The sequence below is a fragment of the Xiphias gladius genome, chromosome 20 (assembly GCF_016859285.1).
Source record: "Xiphias gladius isolate SHS-SW01 ecotype Sanya breed wild chromosome 20, ASM1685928v1, whole genome shotgun sequence".
Lineage (NCBI taxonomy): Eukaryota > Metazoa > Chordata > Actinopteri > Istiophoriformes > Xiphiidae > Xiphias > Xiphias gladius.
The window spans coordinates 18,467,681-18,494,063 of NC_053419.1; the positions used below are offsets into that span (position 1 = coordinate 18,467,681).

At 41.7% G+C, this 26,383-nt stretch overlaps 1 protein-coding gene and 1 long non-coding RNA gene across 2 annotated transcripts in view; one reads left to right on the forward strand and one right to left on the reverse strand.

Annotated features, from left to right (window-relative positions):
- Window positions 1-26,383, reverse strand: part of LOC120806450 — a 152,550-nt gene that overhangs the window by 48,207 nt on the left and 77,960 nt on the right. The gene's annotated exons all lie outside the window — the stretch shown is intronic.
- Window positions 22,994-26,383, forward strand: part of LOC120806449 (netrin-G2) — a 68,713-nt gene continuing 65,323 nt past the window's right edge. The window contains 3 exon segments of the mRNA XM_040157651.1: window positions 22,994-23,356; window positions 23,358-23,394; window positions 23,396-23,626. Coding sequence (XP_040013585.1) covers window positions 23,328-23,356; window positions 23,358-23,394; window positions 23,396-23,626 — 297 coding nt within the window. The 5' untranslated portion in view covers window positions 22,994-23,327.

The window sequence follows — 26,383 nt, forward strand, 5'->3', positions numbered from 1 at the left end:
CATGCATACTTGTGTGCGCACACACACACACACACACACACACACACACACACACACACACACACACACACACACACAATGAAAAATACAGGCACCTCAACTGCACCTGTTTAACATCCAAATTTTTGGGAGTAAAATTTTCTTTACATGGTAATGCTGTTGTGTATAATGGAACTCACACCCACACAGGTCTTCTCAATTGTCCTGGCTGATTAAAATTCTGCTCAGGTTAAAGTTGGGTGGGGCTATGCATGGAATTATGTGAGGTAACCAAAGTGCATATACTAATAAAAATGCTAAAGATGTAAGTTGTGTTATTTAACTGTTATAAAAACAGGAGTGGACATGTCAATCAATCACAGTCTGTGCAAAGGACTGTGTGGATGTGTACAGTACACTCCCATACAGTCCTTTAAAAACTCCCCATGTAGCTACATTCAAAAATTTAATTTAATCGACAGCTCTTTTTTTGCATCATCGAAGCTGGCTTATTGTTAGTTTTCTTGGTTTGATTTTCTCTCAACAAAGTATCAACAGACCTTTTTGACAGCAGACATTTTAACATGTCATAGCAGGGAAAGCACAGGCATTAATAAAAGCATTAATGATGGCTGCATACCGTTGGTGTGTTCAGTTTCCACACCCTGCTGTTACTTACGCATGCTCACTGTCATAGCTTACTGGGACATGTAATTGAAGAGGAATTATGAAATGTGTTATTACTTCAACTTCCCCCTGTGCTTGTTGTTTTACTGTGACAAGTCAAAATTCTTGGATGTTAAATCATCCCTGAATGTATGGCTGAGATACACTCACCAAGCTCTCAATCAGCCAATCATGTGGCAGCAGTGCAGGGCATAAAATCATGCAGATACAGGTCAGGATCTTCAGTTAATGTTCACATCAAACATCAGGATGGGGGAAAAAATGTGATCTCTGTGACTGTGACCGTGGCATGATTGTAGGTGCCAGATGGGCTGCTTTGAGAATGTCTGAAACTACTGATCTCCCTCCCTCATCAACGCCTTGTTGATGAGGAAGGTCAGAGGAGAATGGACAGGCCGGCTGGAGCTGACCAAAAGGCCACAGTCACTCAGATAACCACTCTCAGAACGCACCACACCTTGAACCTTGAAGCAGATGGGCTACAACAGCAGAAGACCACGTTGGGTTCAACTCCTGTCAGCCGAGAACAGAACCCTGAGGCCGCAGTGGGCACAGACTCACCAAAAGTAGACAGTTAAACACTGGAAAAACGACTGGTGTTGGTGGTTTAATGGTTTTGGGAATGTTTTCTTGGCACACTTTGGGCTCCTTAATACCAATCAATCATGGTTTGAATGCCACAGCCTGTGTAATGTTGCTGACCATGTCCAACCCTTTATGGTAACAATTTACAATCTTCTGATGGCTACTTTCAGCACGTTACTGCACCATGTCACAAAGCAAAAAAATGTCTAAAACCAGTTTCATCAACATGGCACGTACTTCAGTGGCCTCCCCAGTGACAAGATCTGAATCTAATAGAACGTCTCTGGGATGTGGTAGAACGGGAGATTTGCATCACGAATGTGAAGCTGACAAATATGCAGAAATGATGTGATGCAATCATGTCAACATGGAACAGAATCTCAAAGGAACGTTTCCAACGTCTTGTGGAATTCATGCTATGAAGAACTGAGGCTGTTCTGAGAGCAAAGGGAGGCCCTACCCAGTATTAGCACGGTGTTCCTAATTAAGTGCTCGGTGAGTCTAGTTCCAGCTCGCAACTCCAGTAATTATGTGATGATAATAAACATTAATAAATACAACTAAAATGGACAGTTAAAATACACTAACAATACAAATTTGTATTTCTTTGTATTTTGTATTTGTTTTGATAATTAAAAGATGAAGAAAGTGAACTGAATATTTTTCAGGTTTACCACTCATAACAGGAAAAGCTGAGAGATTATTAACATTAACAATGGTTCAATTTAATTTAGCTGTCACAATACAGTAAGCATGACAGTGAGCCAACGTGTAAAACATCGGGACCCTGGAACATGCAAATCTATTAATGACACCTGTTTGACACGTTGAAATGTCTGGGAAAGGTCTATTATCAGGTTTGTGTGTGTTTTCTCCTATTTCTTCTCTTTAATTAAACATCCCTTACCCACACGAGTGTTTTCACTTATTCCGACTGAGGAAATCTATTCTAATGACAGTGTAGGTGTGTATAACGTGTAACTTATTGATATCTCACTCTGTCACTCTGGTCGCGTTCTTACACCTGTAACAGAGCTCTTCGTTCTGAGATTGGAGACTGAATTGCCACACAAACGGGGACTGTACCACACAGTTGCTGCGTACGCTGCTGCTAGCTACAGCTTAAAGCTATCATCAGTACAGTTGTAACATCGGCTGTTTGGAGGCAAAAACAAACTGTCCAGAAGTCAAATTCCTGTGAAATACATGAGGCAAAAAATTTGTTTTGCTTTCTGTCTGAGCACACCTTTACACTTCATCAGGTTATTCCTGTGCAGTATACGTAGCTGCAGAGATCTAATCATTCAAACTAATTGAAAAACACTTGTGTGGAGAGAGCTATTAAAAAAATTGGAATTATGCTCTGCTTTTGCCACAGGACATTCTATATTCTAAACTCTAGTAAAAGGTGTCCTTATTTAGCATATAAACATAAACTCTGATTTTAGTTTAAACCTAGTGAATAATTTGTTGTTGTTTTTTCTGAGGAAATCAGTTATAAGTAAAAACAAAAACTTGTCTTATAATAAATGGATCGTGGTACCATGACAACTTAGGTAAGGGTTGTCCAAACTTTTTTGGTTGTGGGGCACATACAGAAAAATAAAAGGAGTCATGGGCCGAACAATATTAAGCGCAGCAGTTTTCAACCAGTTACACTGCAAGAATAAACTGTGTTTTTTAGACCAGAAAATCCTGCACCATTGAAAATTAATTTTCTATCAAAATAACCATATGACACTACTGAACAGTTTAACATTACATTAGTTTATTGATGTAGTCACATTTTACATTAGGCATCACTTTTATCTTAAATTTAATTTAAATGAATACAATAAAAACTCTTATCAAAAGCAGTGCAAAATAAAAAGCTGGGTGCAAAAAAAGAACGTGAGAAAAGATGAAGAAAGGGACAAGGCAATCTCCAGCATTCCTCCACAACTCTCAGTGAGTTCATGGCCCAAGTGTTCACCTTAAAGATTATGACGCAAAATTCAAATCTGCAGATAGGCTATTAAAAATAAAACAGTCAGAGCAGTTCGAACATCCAGAAGTGGTCCAGTATTGGTTTCTGTGCCGGCAGGTTTAGGCAGAAATAATTTCACCAAAGTTCAGTATAAGAAGTGTTCAAAAACACAAGGCTGGGTAAAAAATATAAACAGAAGAAAAGATCAAGAAAAGGACAAGGCAGTTTCCAACATTCCTCCACAACTCTCAGCCCTGAGCATCTCTTTCTTGCAATTATTCAGACTAGTCCTTCAAGTAATGCTTCTGAATAGGTCTTTCAGGAAGCTGAAGAGGCAAAAAAAAAAAAGAAAAAAGGCAGAATATATAGTTACAGAAGTTTCAATGCTGATAAGTTTCAATAGAAACAGACTGTGTGTGTGTGTGTTTTGTGTCTGGTGTGTGTACGTGTGTGTCAGTGGTGGTCCATGAGTTCAATGATGTAATCACTGATGTAAAACAACGTAGAAAAGCTATGTTTAAAAAGAAAGGGAGGGGCTACTGTTTGTTAGATATTGTTTTACTAAATTTGATTCATTAAATTTGATTCATTAAATTTGATTCACTACATTTATGAAAGTTATTTGGGTTGTCAACACATCAAATACTAATTGTGTCATACGTTTTTAACTCACCGATCATGGGAACAGCAGGTCACTCAGTGGGAGCAGTGATGTTGCGCCTTGGGCTGAAGAATAGCTGGAGTGTCTTGTTATTGAGATGCGAAGAACGACGCAGAGATGGCTGTCGGTCAACCTGGTTCGCCATCGGTTTTTGTTCAGAGCCATCAGAGAAAAGGTTTGCTTGCATACGTATGTGGAGCCGAACAGAAGCTGCCTTATCAGAGGAAAGCCTGCCTTTTCCAAACTCCGACAGAACTCTGGTAGGGGGAGAAGCTGATGTCGACTCTTTTCAGGGAATCGTCACATAGGATTTCAAAAATCTCGAACTGCATACTCTCATCGACTTCTGGTGCATCAGTCGAGCAGGGGGGTTTTAAAGAGCATGATGTCTTTGTCAATGGCAACAAAGTCTTGGAAGCGCTGATTTGAATTCTCTCAGAAGAGATATGATCACCGACACATATCTCACCTTTTTCACAGAAAAGGTTGGCATTTGGGAAAGTGGCCTTAAGTTCCAACAGAATGGGGTGAAGTGAACCACACTGAAGTTGTGTAGTTGTGTCTCGAAGAGACGGAGCTTCACATAGAACGGCTGCAGGTGTGCGTACAGTAGAGTAACAAGCTGATCTTTGCCTTGCAGGCTCTTGTTCAGTGTGTTTAGTTGGCTCATCAGATCAACTCAGAAAGCCAGATCTGCCAACCAAAGAGGGTAGCTAAGTTGCAGCAAAGTGCCGCGACTGAGACATCGCACATCTGAGTGGTAGGTTACATCTTCGTATTCAGCATCGACTTCAGATAGGAAAGCCTGGAATTCTCTGTGATGGAGTGGTCATGCTAAAATTAGGTTGATAGTTTTCACCACAACATTCATCACATCACTGAGCTTGGCACAGAGTGCCTCTTGGTGGATAATACAGTGCATTTTAATCGCCTCACCTCCACTGGCATGAACCTTCCTTCAATTGCTGGAGCCGCATCCATTGTAACTCCACGTAGCTTGTCCGGGGGCAGTTTCATTTCATCGATTGTAGCAAATACAGCTTCAAAAATGTCCTTACCCCTCATGGGGCCCTTTAGACTCCTAAGATAAAGCAGCTCCTTGGTGATGCAAAAGTTGTAGTCAATTCCCCAAAAAAAACTTAATAGCTGGGCTGTGTTGTAGCACCTGTGCTCTCGTCACATGCAATTGATTAAAACTCAAATGTTCTAGCTTTGCTTGACACTTTCTGTTTTAAGTCAGATGAGTTTTTCAACTCGTTGGGTGAGTGTTTTTCTGGATTCACTGATGTTGAATTCTTGAGTTTTCTCTGGGCACATTATCCCGGCAATATTAGTGAGGCAAACCATCAAATAGTCAGCATCCGAGAAGGGTTTTCCGTGCCAGGCGATGAACTGAGCTACCTTGTGGCTAGCCATTGTAGCATTTTCCTATACTTTGTTGACACTATGATCTAACAGCCCATATTCTATTTTATTTTTAAAATTCATGGTGGGCCACTTAAAAACAGGTAACAGGGTCCAGGCTCTGTAGTTTGGCCATGCCTAACTTATATGTTTTCTAAAAATGCACTGCAGTGAATAGATTTAGCTAAAATAGCTGAATTTTTAAGATATTGTGAGATTTTATCGATTTGAATGATGTGCAAGGTGCAGCTGCAAAAGAACTGCCTTTAAAACAATACAGTAAACAATCCTAACATAAATGCATATATTCAGTGTCCTAGAATTAAATGGGTATGCACCTTTTACACGATACAATGTGCTGCAAAGCCAATTTGATTTGATTCTGCCACAAATAAGATTTGATATTTTTACTCTTTATCAATCAGAATGTTCCCGAAATAATTAAATAATTTCTTCAATTATGATTTAAAAAAAATATGCATCATATTTTTCTGAATTTCATGCAGACTTTATGCTGAATCTGTAGTTGCATATCCACAGATGCAGCCAAATTTGATCAGTTTGCTGATACACTGTTTTTAAAAATTGGCATTACAGTTATGACAACACACAAACATACACACACTCTATGCATCAAAGCCAAGCAGAGATTGTTTCTGCAGAATTTGGTGCATATACTATTCAGCAGATTTACATGATATTCCATCATCATTTTAGTAATTGTATGCAGACACAAATAGGCAGGTAGAATTAAAGGTAGTTTACTTGGACAGATGTCTGAAAACAGATTTGAGGTAGGGCAGAGGCAACAGGAGAAATAGCTGGAGCACTAATAGCAGTTGAGGAGCAGCTGTGAAGGCAAGCAGCAGAGCACAGCTGATTGGGGACGAGTTAAAGGTGTGAAGGACAGGGGAGCACACTGAGGGCATCTGGTGGACAGGTGAGGGATGGCCCAGAGAGGAAAATGCTGGCAGCAAAACCAGAAGCCACAGGAGAGAAAACAGAGAGGACAAATCAGCCATGACCATGACAGTCTCACCGAATAAGTCCTGCCTAAAAAGATTAAGATTCTTTTAGTCTGGGATTATTAAATTTGTAAGATGTTATTTTAGAACAAGATATAGCTGCACTCAACTAGAGTATTCTTCAAAAAACAATAACTGGATTCAAAAGCTGGCAGAGGTCACAAAAAACAGACTTCTCAGAAAAAGATTTCTCAGAAAATCTGTCAGCATTTTTTACTTTGAAAACAGAATATTAATATTCACACTGGGTGAATAATAGCAAACCTAACCTTGCTGAGAATTAAAGGTTCAAATATGCTCCTGACGTTCAAACGCAGATTTTCTCTGGGTAAAATGCGTGGGATCTTGAGCACAGAGTGACAGAAGAGACACAACAAGGAAATGTTTAAAAAATATATGAATTGCGGTCTCCTTTGACGACCCCAAAACCATGTCATTAAAATGTAGAAAATACTTTCCGGAGGAGCGGTTATCAGGATTGCATGCAAGTCAGAGACAGGAGAAAAGAAGAGCATAGCAGCTGTAGACTGTCTTGGAGTATGGTAAATAAACCCCAGGAACACATTTAATTTTTCACAGAAATGCTGAATGAAAGATAGAGAGAGCTAGTGGAACAGATGCTAACCCAGACGGGACATCAGGACTTTGATCTCTATAGCTAGTCTAACTTATCTTATCTTAACTCACTTTATGAACAATATGGTGTTTCATACATTAGAAGTTGAATAAATAAGACGTATGAAGACAAAATTCCCACTGATATTAAGATTTAAAATTAGAGAGAATTACAAAAGTTTTTGTCTTCACTTTAATACAGTGCCTCTTTTCTTCAACTTAGCACCTAGCAGCCATTCAGAGAACTGGATCTTCATGTACTTTGGTACTCTTTCACGATGCAGCTGTAATGGTTGCTGCTTGGGAGCCAAGCAGGCACTTAAAGGTGTTTAAACAGAATAATTTAGACACCCAAAGTATACAATATAAGTACGGTCAAAAAAAAGAAATAGGACACGGAAATCTGATGGGTTATAGAAAGACAGTGAGAATGAGGCAAGACTCCGACCTCACGCGTCTGTGGTTTCACTCTCTCCTTTTAGTTGTGCAGGTTTCACAACAAACATATTGATCCTGTTTACATTAATGGGTATGTGGGGAGCTGCAGAGGAGGGGCCAGCCCTGTCTTTGCTGCAGTCCTGGGATCACTCAGACAGAGGAGGGCTAATCTCTAGCCAGACCTCCACCCACTGCCTACTTCATTCCCATCCTGAGTGGACATGAGAGGTACACCTACTAACACCTACCACCTCTGCCCCATCACCCCACTCAGTATGCAGTGGGAAAATAGTCAATACTGGCACACAAAAGCCTTTGACTGCTCAAAGTAGACATAGCATAGACTGTAATTTTATAGAAACAACACAGAGAAAAGTGGAAAACACAGAGAATTGAAGATACTCATGTGGGCAAGAGAACATGCTGTATGACAGAAGCAAACATGCACAAATGCTAGACCACGCGCACGCTCGCTCATTCATGCACAGGAATACACAGCATACACTCCGATGAGCCATGACCCCAGTGGACAGACTTAAAAGCATGAGGAGAATCATCCAGTTGTGGTGGAGCAGAAAAAATAATTGCATGAGACTCAGTGTTCTTTGTCTGGGGCTCATAAGGGAGATATCAGAGAGTGGAAGAAGCAACACTTTTAAATCCTGCAAATCTTTCGTCTATACTGAAGTCATACGTTCAACCCCAGGGGTGTACAGCTACTATAGGGTGCTGGATCTGATAATAATTAACAGCTTTCATCAAAGACTGTCACTGGTGGCACTGGGTCCCTATGAGCTGGTGTTGATGTATGTTCACACAGGTTTTTGATGCAAAGGCAAAAGGCCATAAAGCATGACATGGTCAGGCTTACTGAGCAGCGGCTGGTAAGCGCAAAACACAACATGCAACTAATCAATGTGTTTATCAAATTGGATGGAAGCACGAACTAAACACACAAGAATCTCAGTGGTTTGAATGGGCTTGAATTATGGAACTGTGGCATTAATGTAAATTCACTGTGACAATTACGTTAATGACAACAAAAAAATTGTTAGTTTTCTCCTTTTTAAAGCAATATTAAGTATTAAGTAATTTTTTGCCACTTGGGGGCAAGGTATAAACACAGCATTGACATATTATCACCTACAAACTGTTGTGTCAGCAAACAGATGTTGCAAACCTTGTTTACACATCCAACAGACACGGAACACAATTAGCATTCATTTGGAGATGTGTTTCTGGCTACCAGACGAGGAGATGTCCAGTAATCAATCTGCTTTTAGCTCTGTTTTGGTCTCTCCCAACTCCTGAGGGAAGTATCTGGCTCTTTAGCTTCTAAATACTTTACTGTATTCACCAGCTAGTTGCTAAGGGCAAGTACATACACTTTTTTTTTCCCACTGAAAACAGTTCCCTTCTGTTGCTAATAAGAGCATTAGCAGTAAACCAAAACAGTAAAGTTGCGAGCCGGAAACGGAATGTAAAGTTGGATGGTAATTTTCTGTGTGTTTGTTACTATGACCAACACCTTTCTCATTAAATGTATTAATTTGTATTAATCGGCTGTTAATACAAAAATATTTATTAGTGCAGCTTTAATAATTTAAATTTGTTTATTAAATAAGGAAGATACTATTTCAGTTTGAAATTAAACACAGAAAAAAAATCAACCGTGGTCACTTTTCATATCTACAGCCATGGTAGCTGCAATAGACAGCCCCTGTATTTGATTCAAACATCTGAGTAAAAAGCGTGGATTATTACGCACTCCAAAAGCAATAAAAGGAAGATATTAATCACGGATAAATTGGGCTGTCAATTAAGAATCCACACAGCATAAGATACCTTCCTTGTTGGTTTGACTAATGATAAAGTGTGTGTGTTTTACTAATGGGATATACAGAGAGAAAATGTATATGGTATTATTTGACTATGAAATTTACTGTCCAACAGATAGTCGTTATGCACTGGAGGAGGAAAGGCCAATAAGAAGACAGCAGGGTGGCTTACAGTAAAATTCACAGAAAGTGAAACTTGGAATTAAAGCCATCACAGCCAACAACTCCGCAAAGTTTCTTTTGCAAGGAGGAGTTAAAAAGAACTGCTTGGAGAGAGAGGCAGTCAAACGGAGACTTGTTTACATCTCATTTTGACAGAAGGATTATGTTTGCTTTTCTTCTTCTTTTTCTTCTTCCTATTTTTTCTTCTTAAGCTTATTCTTCTTCTCTTTTGAAGGCACAAAGAAATCAGACACAAGGTTTGGGGAAGTATTTGTTAGAAAAATATAATAAATATATTGTTTACACACGTTTCTGGAGTTAAAGTTTGACTGTCACTTAAAATTACATCAATAAACTCTTATTATCCTCTTTAAATCTTCTGGCTAATGTTTTTATTAATTTTTGTCATATTTTGAGTTTTGTAGGTTTTTTTCTGTGACATGTTGTGTTTTCACTCTTTTAATTTGTTAATTACTTTCCTAACATTGTGTGTTACTGGTTTTGGTATTTAGTTTTATCTTTTTATGTTCTTTCACAATGATAACGATGTGCATGGATAGTATTACAGGACATGGCGCAAAAACAAATACACACACACACACATATAGAAATATAATATAACATAAATAGATTTCTCCAGCCTATTTCCCCTGTATCTCAGAGGTTGACCCATGACCTGTTGGATGTAGAGCTTCCTAAGACACAAGCCTCATTACCCAGGCCTCTCTCTGCCAGAGCGGGGTCTTATTTACCCTCAAGGAAGGACAGAAATAAACAAAGGCCACTGCTGATCGAGTGATGGAAACAAAACACTGCTGCAGTGAAAGGTTACAGTGGCCGTCATCCTGTTCAGTGCCCACTGGCTTTCAATCATAAAAAACTCACAATGATGCTCATTTGTGACATTGTCTCAATTTTGAAAGAAATGTAACCCCAACACAGCATTATTTCATTTTTGACAGTTCATTCAGTTCAAAGTTAAACACTTCCACATTTTCCAGCTATGAATATGTCTACTGTACTGCATCAGTAGAGTATAATAGATTAGACAAACATGTCATGAAAGTTCAGATTCACAGCGTATGAAATAGGTTTTCTGAGACTTTTCTCTCAAGAAAAACGAAAGCATGAGTCGATTCACCGAACTCCCAAAAACATCACATGTTTAAGTTGAAGTGACAAAGACGTCTAGCAGCCAAAGGATTTTTGACTCTTGTTCATTGGGAGTAAAGTAGTGGGATGTTATAGACGCTCAAAATCCACAGAAGGAGGGGGTTGGAGTGGAAGGATGAGTCAATGAAAAGATTCCAGTTTCAGTCAACACTGATTTCTTTTAACCATGAAGACAATCATTCCCTAACCATAACCTTGTGGTTATTACTGTAACCATGATGACAAAGGACCCCTGCCCTTAACAAAGAGGTAGTTTCAACCCAAACCATGATCTTGCTGTAACCCCAACCAAATTATTTTTTGTTCTTAAGAGTCCTACTGATTGGTTTTGTTTGGTTTTCTGTCTTGATTTCACGAGTTAGGTTTTGGCTCTGTGGTTTCAAGCTTTGATAAAAAACGGAAGAACTACCCTAAATACAAAATACGCAAAGTAGATAAAACTTCAAACATCACTGTTAAGTTAAGCTTCCAGCCTCCTCTTTTTAAAACATGACATCATTAGACCTCTAAGAGCTGCTCTCCCTCTACAATGTCACTGCCTCCCGTCAGTGAAATGGATAGGCACAATATGTAGATAGATGAATGAACGGCGTCCACAAGTGACAGAGAGGGGTCAGCATGGCGGAAGAACCTCCGGGTGGGACGAGGGCGAGGTTGTATGACCAAATCAGTGAGATGAAAAGCTGGTATTGATCCTGCTGGATTTATCCCCCTCCCAGTGTCAACATGGAGCGTCAGTCTGAAGAAGAGACTGTGCCCTGTTAGCCCTGAGAGCACAAGGATAAATCTCATTCTCTCCTCTATAGCTCATTTGATGAAGGATATAATAGTGTGAGTAGGACGAACGACTGTTAGCGGACCATTCTGGTGAATAGACAATAAATCTTTTACTCTCCTCTAGACCTGACTTTAATTTGCTGCTAAGCCTGGGTTATAAATCTGAAAGGGCCTATAAGTGGCTATGCTAGCACATGGCAAATAATGTGTTCATCTTTGGTTACATGAACTTTTAAGATTTAATATTTCCAATGCAGTTACATTTATGCTGAATGGAAACTATTATTAAAGCAAAAACACTTGTTCAGTTTCATGCTGATTAATGATTGTTTAAATAAATCAGCAAACCTAAAAAGAAAAGAGTCAATAAAAGTTGAAAGTGTTAAATCATGTTCTTAACGTTCTATTGCTTCAATTACAAATAAACATAAATAAATCAGTCTATAACATCTCTCATTACCCTGGCGGCATATCAAGATACAGGGATAACAACCTCTAAGTTGAGAAACTAAAAGGGGCGCTCGTTTTTACGAGTCAAAGTCAACTTTCTATTCAAGAAAGTCCAATTTATCTTGTGAAAAGAGTGATATAAAATCTTCTGTGGCTCTTGAGGGGCTTTTTAAGTTTAAGAAAATAACCCTGATTATGTGGTTGCATCATGGGAAATGTAGGATCCATTGTTTTTGACTCATTGCCCATAGCAGGGACTAAAATGCAGGATATCTCGGGCTACACTGCGAAGAATTTTCGAGCGTTCTCTTTTTTAGACTCCCAACTTTATGGTAATAAAGCACTAAATTGCTAGAGTACTCATTTGGATAAAGGTTTGACATTGCTCTGTCTTCATTAACCTCTGGATTCACTCAAAAGAACTCAATGTGTCTAAGTGATTGATGAGATAACAGTTACTTAGTGCATAAAGAAAAAGAATAGACGGATACCTTTCAACTGAAGAGTGAGACAGCAAGACAGTGAGCAGTATGTGTCCCAAGTCCATACTACATACTATTTCTAGACAGGGTCTGAGTCAGCAGGCATTCTAAAAAGCACTTTCTAAGTGTGCTGTTGGTGAAGACAAATTTCCCCAGAATGCACTGCGCAAAGGAAATGGAGGAGCTGGTCACAGCTGGGGAAAGGAGAAATTGCAGATGGTGGTGAAACAGCTCCAGGAACACTGCAGTAAACAAAAATTGCTATTAAATCTTTCTCACAATGAAGTTTAATTTACAGTGACACTCCTAAATCGCGGCTTGACTGATTTGCATTTTTGCATGTTTTGCATAATTTCCTGTCAGTCAAAAATGGTTACAAATTTGCAATTCTTCCCCCCCCCCCAAATGTAAAATTGTTTACTAAAATAATAAATATATAGAACATATTGTACGCAATCATTACAACAAGTCCTCCAACCTAAATGACCACATAGGTCCTTTGACCCTACCCTCTGAAACGACCCATAGGAGCCTTTCCTGAATTATTGCCCCTATGGTGACAGGAGATGTAATGCCACAGATACACTGTTAAAAATCACTGGTGAAAATAAATAACTAACCCTTTTATGCTGTGACATTGCTATGGTTAAGGTTTGGTTACGTTTAGGCACAAAAACAACTTGGTTAGGTTTACGGTAAGATCATCGTTTGGGCTAAAATAAGTACTTTGTTGTGGTTAGAGGACATTCTGTCTTCATGGTTACATGAAGTAAGCGCATGGTTAAAGGTATGGGACGGTCATGGATAAAAGAAAGAATGTTGACTATCGGTTTAAAACGAGAAACAAATAGCGGTCTCCCATGCTAAAGTCCATCCACCCTGTCCTTCTCTTAACTGTGACTTTATCACTTTATAACAATAGCACCTGTCTTCCTCCTTTGCTCCTGTCATAACTACTATGGCATCTAAAGGGCTTTTTCTCTTGAACGCAAACATATTGTGTTGGGGTATATGCTGAAAAAGACTGATACGGTCTCTCACATCTGTTAACAATAACACCGCTTAACAATGAAAGGTGAGTATAGGTCCCCATAAGCTGCTTGCACAAACGACTTATGGGATAATGAGAGGACAGTCTCAACGTAGACACACTGCAAGTGAGTGAGTGAACAAGTAAATCACCCAGTAAAAGAGTAAGTGTATGAGGTAAGGGCAACTTGTCAAGAACTAGCAAATGAGAGAGTGATAGAGTAAGGCAGCAAGCCATGACTGGCTTTGACTATTGAAGCGTACAGTATCTACTTAAATCCCCCAAAATCTAGACTGAGGGAAATATGACGATTTTTAAAGCATGACATGCTTGGGCAAACCATACTTCCATCATGTTTAACACGCATTCACGTAATCCACACAGTTGCAGCCTCAGATAGCACATATAAAATACCAAAGGATTTCTTCAGAAACTCCGTGTAGACAACAGGATATCAGTAAAAAGTTAAAACCACTTGAAGAAATCGTCCTCCTTGGCAGTACAACCGGTCGCAAATCCGCACCGGACCGTGACTCCTAGAGCTACTGACTTCTGTCATGAGAGAGTGTGAGTGAGTGAGCAAGCTCACGGGCGAGTGAGTCCGTCAGCGAACAATGAACACTCACTCATTCACTCAACGCACGAGTGAGTAAGTGAGCAGTGCGAGTGTCGATGAGATTTGCCGGTAGTGCAGAATGCTGGCGACGGTGAGTGCAACTTCACATTTGGTGACACTACAGATGAGTGAGCAAATGAGTGAGCGAAGAGCAATGAGCAAGTGAATGACCGATTGACTGATCCATTGAGTAAGAGGGTGAGCGAGAGGTTGGGTTTGTTACTGTAACCTTCATAGACACTTTGCAGTGTTGAAGAGCGGAGAGAAGTGTGGGTTTGAAAGGCACCTCCAGAGGTGCGCATCGATCACTGGATCACACGGGGACACTGAGGAGGCGCAGTCATGCAACGGCCAACAGGCAGAAAAGAGGCCACTCTGCACACACTGCACAGCGCCTGCACACACATAATCCCACACACACACACACACACACACCTAGTGCAACTCACACATGGATTCACCTTCCACACCCGTGCAACCCAGCATATACACACAAAGTGAATATAAACAATGCCTCTTTTGTACGATCAATCCCTCTCACACACACAAAAATACACACACCACAGCAGATTAGTGTTTCTGAAGCTGGCCCAGTGTGGGTCAGGACACCAAGAGGGCCCTCCGCCGATGCTGTTAAGTCGGCAGCCTGTCATCCATCCTTAACAACTGGCTGAAGTGTGATGTAGAGGGATGAGTCCTCAGGTGTTATTTCTGCTCATTACAGTTCACTTCTTTTGGATCCTTAACCACAACGTACACTTCCACACGTCAGACTCCTCGGGACAGAAACCACCAGAGAGGTCAAACCTTAAACTCTATTATTGTACTTGTAGGAGGGGGAAAATGCCAACAACAACAAAACTACAACAAAGAGGTAGGGAAAAATGAAGGAAGAAAAACAGTCTGTGGTGTTAATTTTTTTTTTTCTGGGTTGGGGGGGCAGGTAAAAGGATTAGATGTGGTTTGTGAGAAAGGGGTGAAATGTGCCTGTGCTTCAGGGTCACATCAAGGTTATTTCTGGTTCCCTGGTGGGCAAACACCTGATGTAAGTGAAAAGAGCATCAGTCCTAAGGTAGGACCACTAACTAGGAGTTGCTAGGAGACCATGATTGGTGTGTGTGTGTGTGTGTGTGTGTGTGTGTGTGTGTGTGTGTGTGTGTGTGTGTGTGTGTGAGCATGTCTCTATCCATTGGCTGGAGGACCCATATGGTCACTTAAAGAACATCATATGTTCATAGTGACAGGTGTTCTGTAGTCTGAGGCTTAGTGGCCAAAAATAGAAAAAAAAAAAAAAGGCATGAAATGTTGGAAGTGGAACCAATCAAAACTAAAATACATGAAAGAAGTGCAAATATTAACACACACATTTGGATTTGAATTCTTCTTCATCAGACGAACTCTTGAAGCTAAAAAATAAAACTGAATTTATCAAAACGGATCTCTAAGGAAATTCGGGCATATTTGAGGAAAACAAACTAGAAAATATATTATCTTAAAAGGTTATTCCACTGATTTATAACTCCTACAACGTTGTCAGAATCACAATGGACAGTTAAATAAAAAGGATCATAATCGACGCAGCAGAACTTGAGATATCGGCTTTTTTATTCTACGCATTTTATTTCCTTGTCAAAAGCTGGCTTTAGTCGGAGATTAGAGTGTGTTATGATACAGAGGTATTGACTAATGTAACCTTGAACCCACAACCTCAAGCAGGGATGAGGAGCAGGCTACAGAGGTCTGGTAACATCATTTCTCTCTGAAGCTGGATTCATAATTGATTCAAGGGGTTAACAGGAGTCCTGCTGTAGATTTATAGTCGACAGTCCGATGCATGTGTTGTATATGATCAGGCTGTATCATGATTTATATTCCGCACAGTAACTGTGTACACATTCTTTCATTTACGTTTACTTCTACTATATTTATCGAACTGCAGTTACGCCCAGGTAACATTAAACGTTATTATGCTTTGTCTCGTCGCTGTAAAAGACACGAATGCCGTGCAATCACTGCGTTAACATTCATTCATACAGAGCAGCGACTGCACTGAGCAGAAGTTTCGCAGTGTAACTGTTTTGTTAGCACTTGTTACTGAAAAGGAGAAGACTACTGAGAGTCTTTCTTTAACTTCCTTAATGTTGTCTTAACTCTCAACAAACTCCACGGGCATCAGAAAAAAGCAGGGGAAAACATTAGCAACCAGTCACTTATTGCTGTCCCCGCATGGTCTCTCTGTTTATGCCGTCGCCCCGACATGTAGTTACATTTTTAAGGAGTCGGACACCCGCTATGGCGAAGCTTGCAGTGCCACCTCGGACCCTACACATGTAACCGCTGCAGGAACGCCGTAGCCATTTAAGTATGAATCCAACTTAACTCAACACCCCTAGTTTTTTTCCATTTTTAATCTTGTAGTCTTCAGCCCTTACCAACGCTGACACACTTGTGTCTATGACATAATTTATCAGACTTCATGCAGCTCCCTCTGGAGTCACAAAACGCTTTATACACACACTTTTTTCACATACTTTATACAGTAGTGCTCCCCAAGACGTGTAAAGATTTATGTATACATACTATGTATGTGTGTGTGTGTGTGCTTGCGTGCGTGCGTGCGTGCGTGCGCACTTCACGATGGATAGATAAATTATATCTGATCATGCTCAACTTGTTGGGGGCCTTCACAAAGTTCCCAACTGATTTATGCGGGAGCAAGACTCCCGCACAAGTTGACTTTTGCATCATCCTTTTGGCAAACAGAGAGAAAGAGAGGGAGAGAGAGAGAGAGAGGGATGAGGCCTGTCCTGAACCTTTTCCAGACTCTGCAGGCTGCCACGATGAAGGGTATTTTTTTTTTTTTTTTTTTTTTTAATCAAGGTCTGCCAGCTAGGCTACTCTGACAGTTCTATCCACTGCCAAAATACAAACAGAGAGAGAGAGAGAGAGAGAGAGAAAGCTAATACAGAGAGATTGAGAATGTCAAAAGAAAAAAAAACAGAATGGCGGAGAGTCTTGTCATCTGATTTTTGCCACTTACTGACTGATGTTTCACACAACTTTTCAGATCCGGTGACGCGCTCCGGGGAGTCGAATGATTCACAGATCAGGTGTCTATACAAACCGCTAAATAAGTAACAGAAATTACATAACATTCACAAGCAGCCAATTCAGAATTAAGTCAGTTTTTCAAAAGCATGATGTCTAATTTTACACTACCACTATGAACACAGCATGGTCAAATTACTAACATAGTTACAGGAAATGAATGCAGCAATGGCCTGTGGTGCTACATACTGTAGTGAGTACAAGTCTATTAAGACAGGCTGTTCCATTGTTATTGATGCTCTTATTTAGGTAGAAATAATTGAATTGCAAAATACAATATCACTCATTCATCATGTTGAGGGTTGACATTTCTATCAGGTTATTGATGCACAGTCAGGTGAATTTAGTAAAGTGTAGAATTATACGTATACAGTAGATGTAGTTAAAAATGTTTAGTTGGCTAAATATCATCATGATTTTGTTGAGAGACACAGAGAGTAAATCGTAGAGGCTGCACAAAATGCAATCAGCTTCCCTGCCTACGCATGTAATCCTTAGCTATTTGTGAAATAAATGTTTGGAGGTCTAGTACTGAGTTTTTCTCAACCTCTGACAAATGCCATGTAGTCTGTTTAATCTTTGACTCAGAGGCTGTTTGAAAAGTTCAGCAGGACCCTTTTTCCCCTGTCTTGTAGCGCAGTGTCGATTAAGGGCCAATGTTATTCTATATCTAGAGCGTTTTATAGCAACCTATGTCGTATTTTTGATGCTCTATTGATCCCTGGGGGGGAATGGGTCTTTCAGTCTTGCCCGGCTCACAGTGGAAAAGGGGGTCCTCTCTTCTAAATCGCCTTCGCAGTACCAAAAAGGGTTAAGGCTCATTCTAAGATGTGGAAAGAGAGGGAAGGCCCTGCAAGGACAAACTATCGATCCTCTCCTGCGTGTACTGCCAGTGTTTCATACAGAGGTTCATAGTTTCCTCTGAATCGTACATCTCTTTCTCCCTCTGCCTTGCCTTTTGGCTTCTTTCTTCTTCTGTTCTTCTTCTCCTAAAACCAGACCAGAGGTGTTAATTATGTAAGCTAAAATGCCTGTCATTTACCCCTGAAGTGTGAGTTACAGTATCCTGGCTCACTATGAACTGATTATACACATCTGTTCCTGTTCCTGTGTTGACAGTACAATGGTGTTAGTTACTTGAGTGGTTTCCAAAATTAGGTGGTGGGACCTGTGGGGTCCTTGAGAATGTTGCAGCAGGTATTAATAGTATCAGTGTTAATTAATCTTTTACTTCATATAAGCTAACTGATGCTATTAACTGCATCAGTTAATCGACTGAGAGAAGATGAATTGGCAACTATTTTGATAACAGATCAATAGTTTAAGTCATTTTTCAAGGACAAATTGCAAAAAATGTGATGGTTCTAGCTTCTCAGATGGGAGATTTTGCTGCTTCTTCTTGTCTTAAACTGTAATAAATTGAATATCTTTGGGCTTTGGGCTGTTGGTCTTACAAGAAGAGTTATTTAAAGAAAACTGTGATGTCTTTTTTTTCCTCCGTTTTCTGGTGTTTTATAGACCAATCAATTAGCCAATCTTCTGATCATTAAAGAAAATGATCAGCAGATTAATCAATAATGAAAATAGGTGTTAACTGTATACCCTAAAGCTAGAGTAGACAGAGGAAGTTGTGATTAGAGGTAAATTTATCCAGATATCTGGGAGTAAAAAACAAGATTTTCAGACGGGTTTCAGTAATTCTCTCTAAAAGAAACAGGAATTAGCGCCTTGCGGTTGTATTCCTCCGTCAATCAGTCAGGTTGCAGTTTACATCCGCGTCTGTCCAGACTCATATAATATACCTAGTGAAGACTTTTAAGGATTTTTGGTGAAATGGAAGTTATCACATTGAGAGGAACAAAAAACAGAGTCAAGTTCCTTGTATGCGTTCACATGCTTGGCCAATAAAGCTGATTCTGACAGAACACAAAGTCGTAGCCATGACAGTAGACAATGCTTCAAATATGAATGCTGCTGCAAAGAAGCTACAAACTCTAAAATGTGGCTGCTTCACACACACATCTTCAACCTGGCAGCACTGACGAGCTATACAATCACCACAGTTCAAGGGATGGCACCCAAAATTTGTGTCGTCACTTCAGTATCCATCCGAACGTGAAATATGGTCATAATTTCCCCTTCTGTTCCTGCGTCATGGCGTTGAATAATAGCCAGTAAAGTGTTTTAGCAGAACATTATGATGTCACAGTGACGTTGACCTTTTGGATATAAAATGTCATCACTTCATCATTTTATCCCAATAGACATTTGTGTGAAATGGGACAAACGTCAGGTCATAGTGACCTTGACCTTTGACCGACAAAAGCTAATCAATTCATCTTTGAGTCCAACTGAATGTCTGTGCCAAATTTGAAGAAATTCCCTCAAGGCGGTCCCGGGATGTCACGTTCACGAGAATGGGACGGACGGACGGACGGACGGACGGACGGACGGACAACCTGAAAACATAATGCCTCAAGCCGTGGCTGTTGCTGGTACGGAGGCACACTAAAGGTCAAAATCGAAGCGGCAGACGCCAAGGGTCAAGCTCCAACTCCAAGCTGCAATTCAATAGTGTCTTTCATTAGACCAGCCTGCATCCTAAATGCCCACGTTTTTCAGACCCCACACCTCCAGTTTTCTGTTAAAAAAAATGTATGTATAAAGCTCAAGCTAATGACATATTCTGGGTCCCTTTTTCAAACTTTAGAAAGCTCCCACCAGAGCCACAGAAAACATTTTGCAACTAATTTTAGTAGTAGCGTTAAATCGGGGGGAGGATAAGGGTTAAATTGATCAATTGAACCTCGACCGCTTTCTTTGGTTTCTCGCTAGCTGAAATCCAACCACTTACCTGCCGTATTGCGCTGCTCGGTACCCAGTAGCTACCGGTTAGCTAGTCACCCCACACCACATTTGACTGGATACATTTATGTAACTGCCCCGAATTAAAGATGAGTTATCAAAAATATTACATTTAGTTACATTTTACAGGTAAAGAAAAGAGAGGGATTTTGATATAGAAAAAAGAAGTATTTTGGAAACGTATTTAGCATGTAACGAGATAAAAGAATGATTGACACAAGAACATGGGATTGGAACTTCGAAAATGTATTTTCTTTCCCACTGTGTCTTTAAAGGAACATATAGAAACAAACGTGACCTTGTGTAGCGGAAGTTTTTTTCCGCTTTCCTATTATGTTGTTGACTGCTGACACTTTGATGGAGTCTCCAACCCCAGGGTGGGATCCACTGAATTTCCATGCATAGTTTTTATAACTCCGTGGCCTACTGAACCAGAAATCTAGTGATGTTGGTGTAGGGTGGATTAATGTGAGTTAGGCTACGCGGTGTCGTCTGTATGGAAAGTTAAAGGCCCAGCGTCATGGACAGAGCTACTCCGCTGCAGGATGAAAGCATTACACAGCATTGCACCTGCCCTGTGTAAGTGTGAACTGTAGCCTATATTTAAACTATATACTCAGATCCACTGGTCATTCTGCTTAATAATCCTAAGGAGAATTAAAATTACATATACTGGAGGCTGAAGAAAACACAGAAAAGAAGTTAATGTATTCAAAAAATATTGTTTAATTTAATTTTCTATGGAACTTTAAGTTGTTTTTTAAAATAAATAATACAATAAAGTAGGATATGGTCACTATATTGCGCTGCAGACACACTGCAAGTCCCAGTATAGTATTAGAGGAATATCATTTTTTTTAATTCAGGGCAAACTGTGAGTTCAGCCTCCATGAAAACAGCCTGTACAGCATCTGGACATATTAAGGGCGAGAGTACAATAACACCGGGTCACAGTTTTTACCCTGCTGGTCCTTTAAGCCGGGCAGGGTGCAGACGGGGCCCTGGTGGGGAACAGTTTGGAGCCGGAGCGGAGTAGGGGAAGTTGCACCGCCCCGGTTCAGGCATCAGGACTGGTGCAGATAAAAACTCAGATAGTGATTGAAAGTGATGGTAAAAGGATTTGGCCTCGGCATTAACTGAGAGAGGGAGGGAGGGAGGGAGAGAGGGAGAGAGACAGACAGAGAGAGAGAGAGAGAGAGAGAGAGAGAGAGAGAGAGAGAGAGAGAGAGAGAGAGGGGGGAGGGAGGGTGAGATTTTCCATAAAGCCTTTTTTTCTCTCTCTTTCTTTCTGCCCTTGAGCATCCCGGGTAAACCCCAGCTTGTAAAGTCGGAAGAGGAAGAGGAGGAGAGAGGGGGATAAGGGCGGACACACGCATTTTCCTCAAAGTCAATATTTTATACTTTTGATACTCCTTGACGCTGGATTTCAGTCCTCTTTTCCCCCGCCGTTTCCTGATGTAGGACACCGATCTACCGCACGCAGCCATCCACGGTGAGATAAAAAAAAAAAAAAAAAAAAAAGTATCCGGCAGAAGGCAAAAACAAACAGCGAGCCGGGCAGGCAGATAACGGGAGTACAGTGAGGACCGCGGCGGGGGGACGAGTACAGTGGATGATCGGGAGCATCTCTCCGGCCAGAGAGGGGGACATGCACGTACTCCATCGCCGCGCAACGTGCTGACCTGCCTCGCGGATGCATGTTAGAAGTAAGTGCTTTATCCGATGCGATCAAACGCGTATTCTGCCGAAGCTCTTTGAAGTCCGCACCGGGAAGCTGCTCCGAGTTATGCACAATACCTGGACCGGCCCAGGGCGATCAGAGTGGCGGGGACACTTTCCGTGTTCATTTACCTGATTTTAGACAAACGCGCGAATGATCCGCCTCTGTGACCACACAACACAAATGTAGTGTGAGCGGCGGCGCACGACGGGGATGCACTTACGGGGGGACTGACACACCCCTGCAAGACTGTCAGCGCCGGGATATCGCTCCGGCGACTTCACTTGACGACTGAAGTAAGTCGGAGTCCACGGGGTAGCGTGGGATGGGCTGCGCAAGGAGCTGTCTGCTGCCAGTGTGGGATGACAGCCGGATCCACACCGCAAAGAAATGTCACCCGTATTTATTCATTTATTCATGTATTCAGTTTCAAATCGAATGATAATTAAAGTGAATAAATTGCCAAGAACGACTTCCACCGCAGTTTGTTTTGCTTAAAGTTCATTATTAAATTAATGACAGCATGCCGAGCCAAGAAAGGGTCACGAGCAGGCCCATAATTCACAAAGTCCCTCGAAAATGACATTTGTTCTTAAGGAAATTCTCGAAAAAAGTTCATTTGTGAGTTTAATTCTCTCCAATTTTCAGAAAATCTGCCGTCGGGTGTCTCTTTCGGGTGGCTATTTCTTACAGTGCAATTAAGAGAAAACATCTGTAGCCTCCATCTCCAGCAACGGAGAGCCACCGGAGCAATTACAACTCCTGCACGCACAGGCGGCACCCGGCAGAAGCACGTGTTTTTACGCACCGGGTTCTCCACACGGCGCGGATGCTTTTTTTTGTGCGTTTTTAATGTGCAGCTCTCCATTTTAAATGTCGCCGACTGCACCGCGGGTTTGAGGTGGGCAGAACCAAGCCTGCCTTCCTTGGAACCATCCGTCTGTGCCACACGTTCACTTAAAAGTTCTCCGCACAGGCCGGAGACGGTAATGTGATGTTCAATCACACATCATAATCAAAGGCTAGATTACAGGCTACTGCAAAGATAGGAACGCAACCCACCCTTCCACGTGCACGTTAAAAAAAAGACTGGCACTGAGCTTGTTCGTGCAAAAGAGAAATACCGTGCAGGATAAATTTCATCTCAAGTGTAGCCACGGAAAATAGGACAGAAATATTCTTGCATTTACAGTAAGATTAAGGATGTGATGAATGGATGAGGGTTCATGAGCCATCACACCAACTCTTTGCTTCTCTCACATTTGTCCCCATTTTGCCCCAGGACAATCGGGGGAGCTCGGCCAGTCTCAAACGTCCAATGGATATACCTGAAGACGCTGCAACGTCTCCTTCGTCCGCCCCGACCGGCTCCGCTGTTTGCCCGCTGGACGCCGCTCTCTGAGACATGGATCCGCGCTAACTCCTCCCGCCAAACTCCCCGCAAACACTATGGTTAAAGTGTATGCCGAGATTAATCCCTGTAACATTATCCGCCTCTCCATCCACCGCCCATCTTCCTCAGGAAGTCAGCCGTCAAAGCAACTGAGTGTCCGTCTCTCGTCTCTCTGGGGACCGTCAATATTCGTGAAGAGACACTAAGCGAAAGTTGCTGATACAGTGTTCTCCTGTTATTTAGGGAATTTATAAACCTGGAGGCGAGTTGTGTCAATTTACCTCCACCTCTCCACTTACAGCACAGCAGTATGGTGGTGGGGATGTCCACTATTTCCTCATGATCACCGCTCCATGCGCTTCATCTCTCCTCTGAGCTCCGTGGCCCCCTCACCCTGCGCCGGACCCCGCTCCAAACACCCCCCCAGCCTGCCATGGTCCTCCAGGCCGTGTTGCTGCTGCTGCTGCACTGCTTGGCCTCCTCTCGGGCCCAGTACGAACTGTGCAAGTCCCTGGTGAGCACGGATGAGGGCTCGGTGTGGGAACATTACGCGTGCCAGCCGAAACCCGCGTCCATGAAAGACTACATGCGGATCAAGGTGGATCCGCCGGGAATAACGTGTGGAAACCCACCGGAGAGGTTCTGCACTCTGGTGAGTTCATGTCGGGACTTGTATTGCATCCTTTACACTTCAAGTACTAACTTTCAGGTATAAAGAAATAGGAATGTTTGAAAGTGTAAAGAGTGTATACACAATGTAAACGTGCTCTACGTTTACAGAAAGCCTTCATTAAAATATAGCGAAAATATAGTTAAAAGTGTAGAAAGTTAAAAATGAATATTTTGGGAATCACCAAGATCACAGGTTATGGCGGTAAGCCATAGAGTGAGAATGTGAAAAGTAATGACACGCAGAAAAAAAGGTCTAATTAAGGTCAGAGGAGGATTCACACTGAACTATAGGAATCTAAAAGGGATGGCTTAAGTGCAATGACTTGGCATGGCCGGAGCTCCCTCAGAGAGGCCTGGAGGTGTTGTTTACATTAGTATGGACTCCGCATCCTGAGATCCGGTTTGATTTGGGCTTCTAGAGGGCCACACATTTCCTCTGGTAAAATGCATACAGCGGGACCTTTTTAGTTCCAAGGGCACTGAATCGCGAGCTGGAGGAAAACTCGTTAAAGTGTCTGCTACAGCAATATTTAACACACTTTATCCCGCAGGCTAGTTCCCATCCCAGCTAAAGTAGCTGTAATAATTTGAAACAAGGGTTATAAAATCATTGTAATCCTAAAAAGGCTGCAATTAAGCTTCCCCTTGCCTCTTCAGTGGAAGGTTTTATATTTGTCTCACTGTGCGTGACGGACAGCAAGTTTGTCTTCCTCATGATCATCCCTGTCCACTCACCAAGTTGGCCTGCACTGAAGGTGCTAGACCCGTTTCAACAGCCATGGGTCGAAATTTCACAAAAAATGTTTCCAGAGAGTGTTTAGGCCTGTCTGCATCACATTATCCAATCATGTCATGCTGTTAAATAGCTGTTTGTATTCTGCGTGATGCAGATTTGTTACCTTAGGACACAAATTTACAAACAACCCCCCACCCCAGTCTCCCACCCTTCCTCTTACTGAGACTAATAACAGTACTTGGGATCATCTGACAGGAGCAGGAAAGGATATTGTGCTCCTTGGATACCTAATGGTTAATGATTTGTTTAATGCAGAAGTAGCGGAAACCACTGTCGTCTTGAGAAAGCCTCTCCGATGACTTCTCTTGAGAGGGGAGATGGACAGACGCAAGGGAAAGGGGGGGTGAAGAGAGATGCCCGCTGCCATAACGTATTGACGTCTGCCCCCTAATGGCCCCGGCCTGGAAACTTCTATAACTATGTTTCTGAGTGAGCAATGATGAAATATTGATGGGCTCCTTAATGGGCTTCCTTACATGGGTTGGCCAGCGCCGCTTCATCCCAAGGATCCAGAGTGTGCTGCCCGGCTGATGGGAGAGGAAGAAAGAGAGGGATGGAGGGTGGTACAGGAAGGAGTCTGGTCTTAGTCAGCACTTTTAGATTGGACGGGGTCTTTACAGTGGAACGTTCTTGTTCTTCTCAGGTCATCTGCGGCTGCGGGGATTGAACCTGGCACCTTAGTGCACGGGCTGGGGATTTATTGAGTGAGGAAGCGGTGAGATGAAAGTTTACTTAAGAAGTGAGGGAGGTCAGGCTCAAATTCCTATATAATGAGAAAGCAGAGGTGGTTTAATTCTAATTTTAAACATCATTTAGGGTCCTTTTCTGTCATGTAACAGTCTACATTTTTGCATTTACCTAACATAAAATCTCTACGTTTTGGGTTAAGAATCACTGAGCTTTTCCACATGATCTTCGCCCAACACAGGATTAATCTATCTGTACACATTTCAGCCAGGGATCGAGGCCATCAGATCTCCTCTCCGTCTTTCTTTCGGACATACCAACGGGGTATTGGTTGAGGGTTAATAATATACAGATCATTTATTTGCAAGCAACAATTTTTTGTCCTCTTCCTCTTGCCCCCGGATTTGGCAGCTTTACAGAAAAGCTGGTTTCTTATCTAATTGGTGTACATTTACATTCTCTCACTCATTCAGCAATCCCACATGTGAAGGGAAAGTCAGGGCACTGGAAAAAAAAAAAAAAAAAGACTGCATCACCCAGTGCGCAGAGCTGCTCATCCTTAATAAGACTTGAGACATACTGCGGAAGATGCAAAATAATTCCCCCCCCCTCATCTCTCACCCTATGAGTGCTACAGTGTGTTCCTAAAACTATGGAAGAATTCACTTTTGGAGGTTTTGATGCTGAGGCATACTGTATGCCTGCCTTGGTTTACAGTAGTTTTTGGTCTCTCCATCTCTACAGGGATGCATTTTTTCTACTCTATTTATCTCTCTTGTTCCCGGGGAATGCAGCATCCTTTCTCCTCAGCCAAACAGGCCAGCATGTTGGCTTCTTTCAACATGACGGGCTTCCAGCACTTTGACAAGAATGCTACTGTCACTAGTGCTGTGTTAGGAGCCTCAGTTGTTTCTTTGTAGTTTCTCTCTATGATAGCCACTATAGAATCATAGCTGGCAGTTGATGACGATGGAGTAAGGAGGTTTGAGGGGGGCGAGGCAGTGTGTTGCAGAGGGGATAGCTAATGATGAGGGAGAGGTGAGGAAGATCCAAGCTTAGCTAAGCACAAAGATAAAATTCAGACCACAGTTCCACTGTGCTGATATAAAAACGCTGCATTCGAAAAGGTCTCGCTGGGCTGTTCTTTGTAATTTCATTTTTTGGTTTTGAACCAAAACCTTCCATCAACAGCCTCCCCTGGGGCTGCGAACTTAGAACAGCCGAATGCAAATGGGACGCGTGCATGTGTACAGG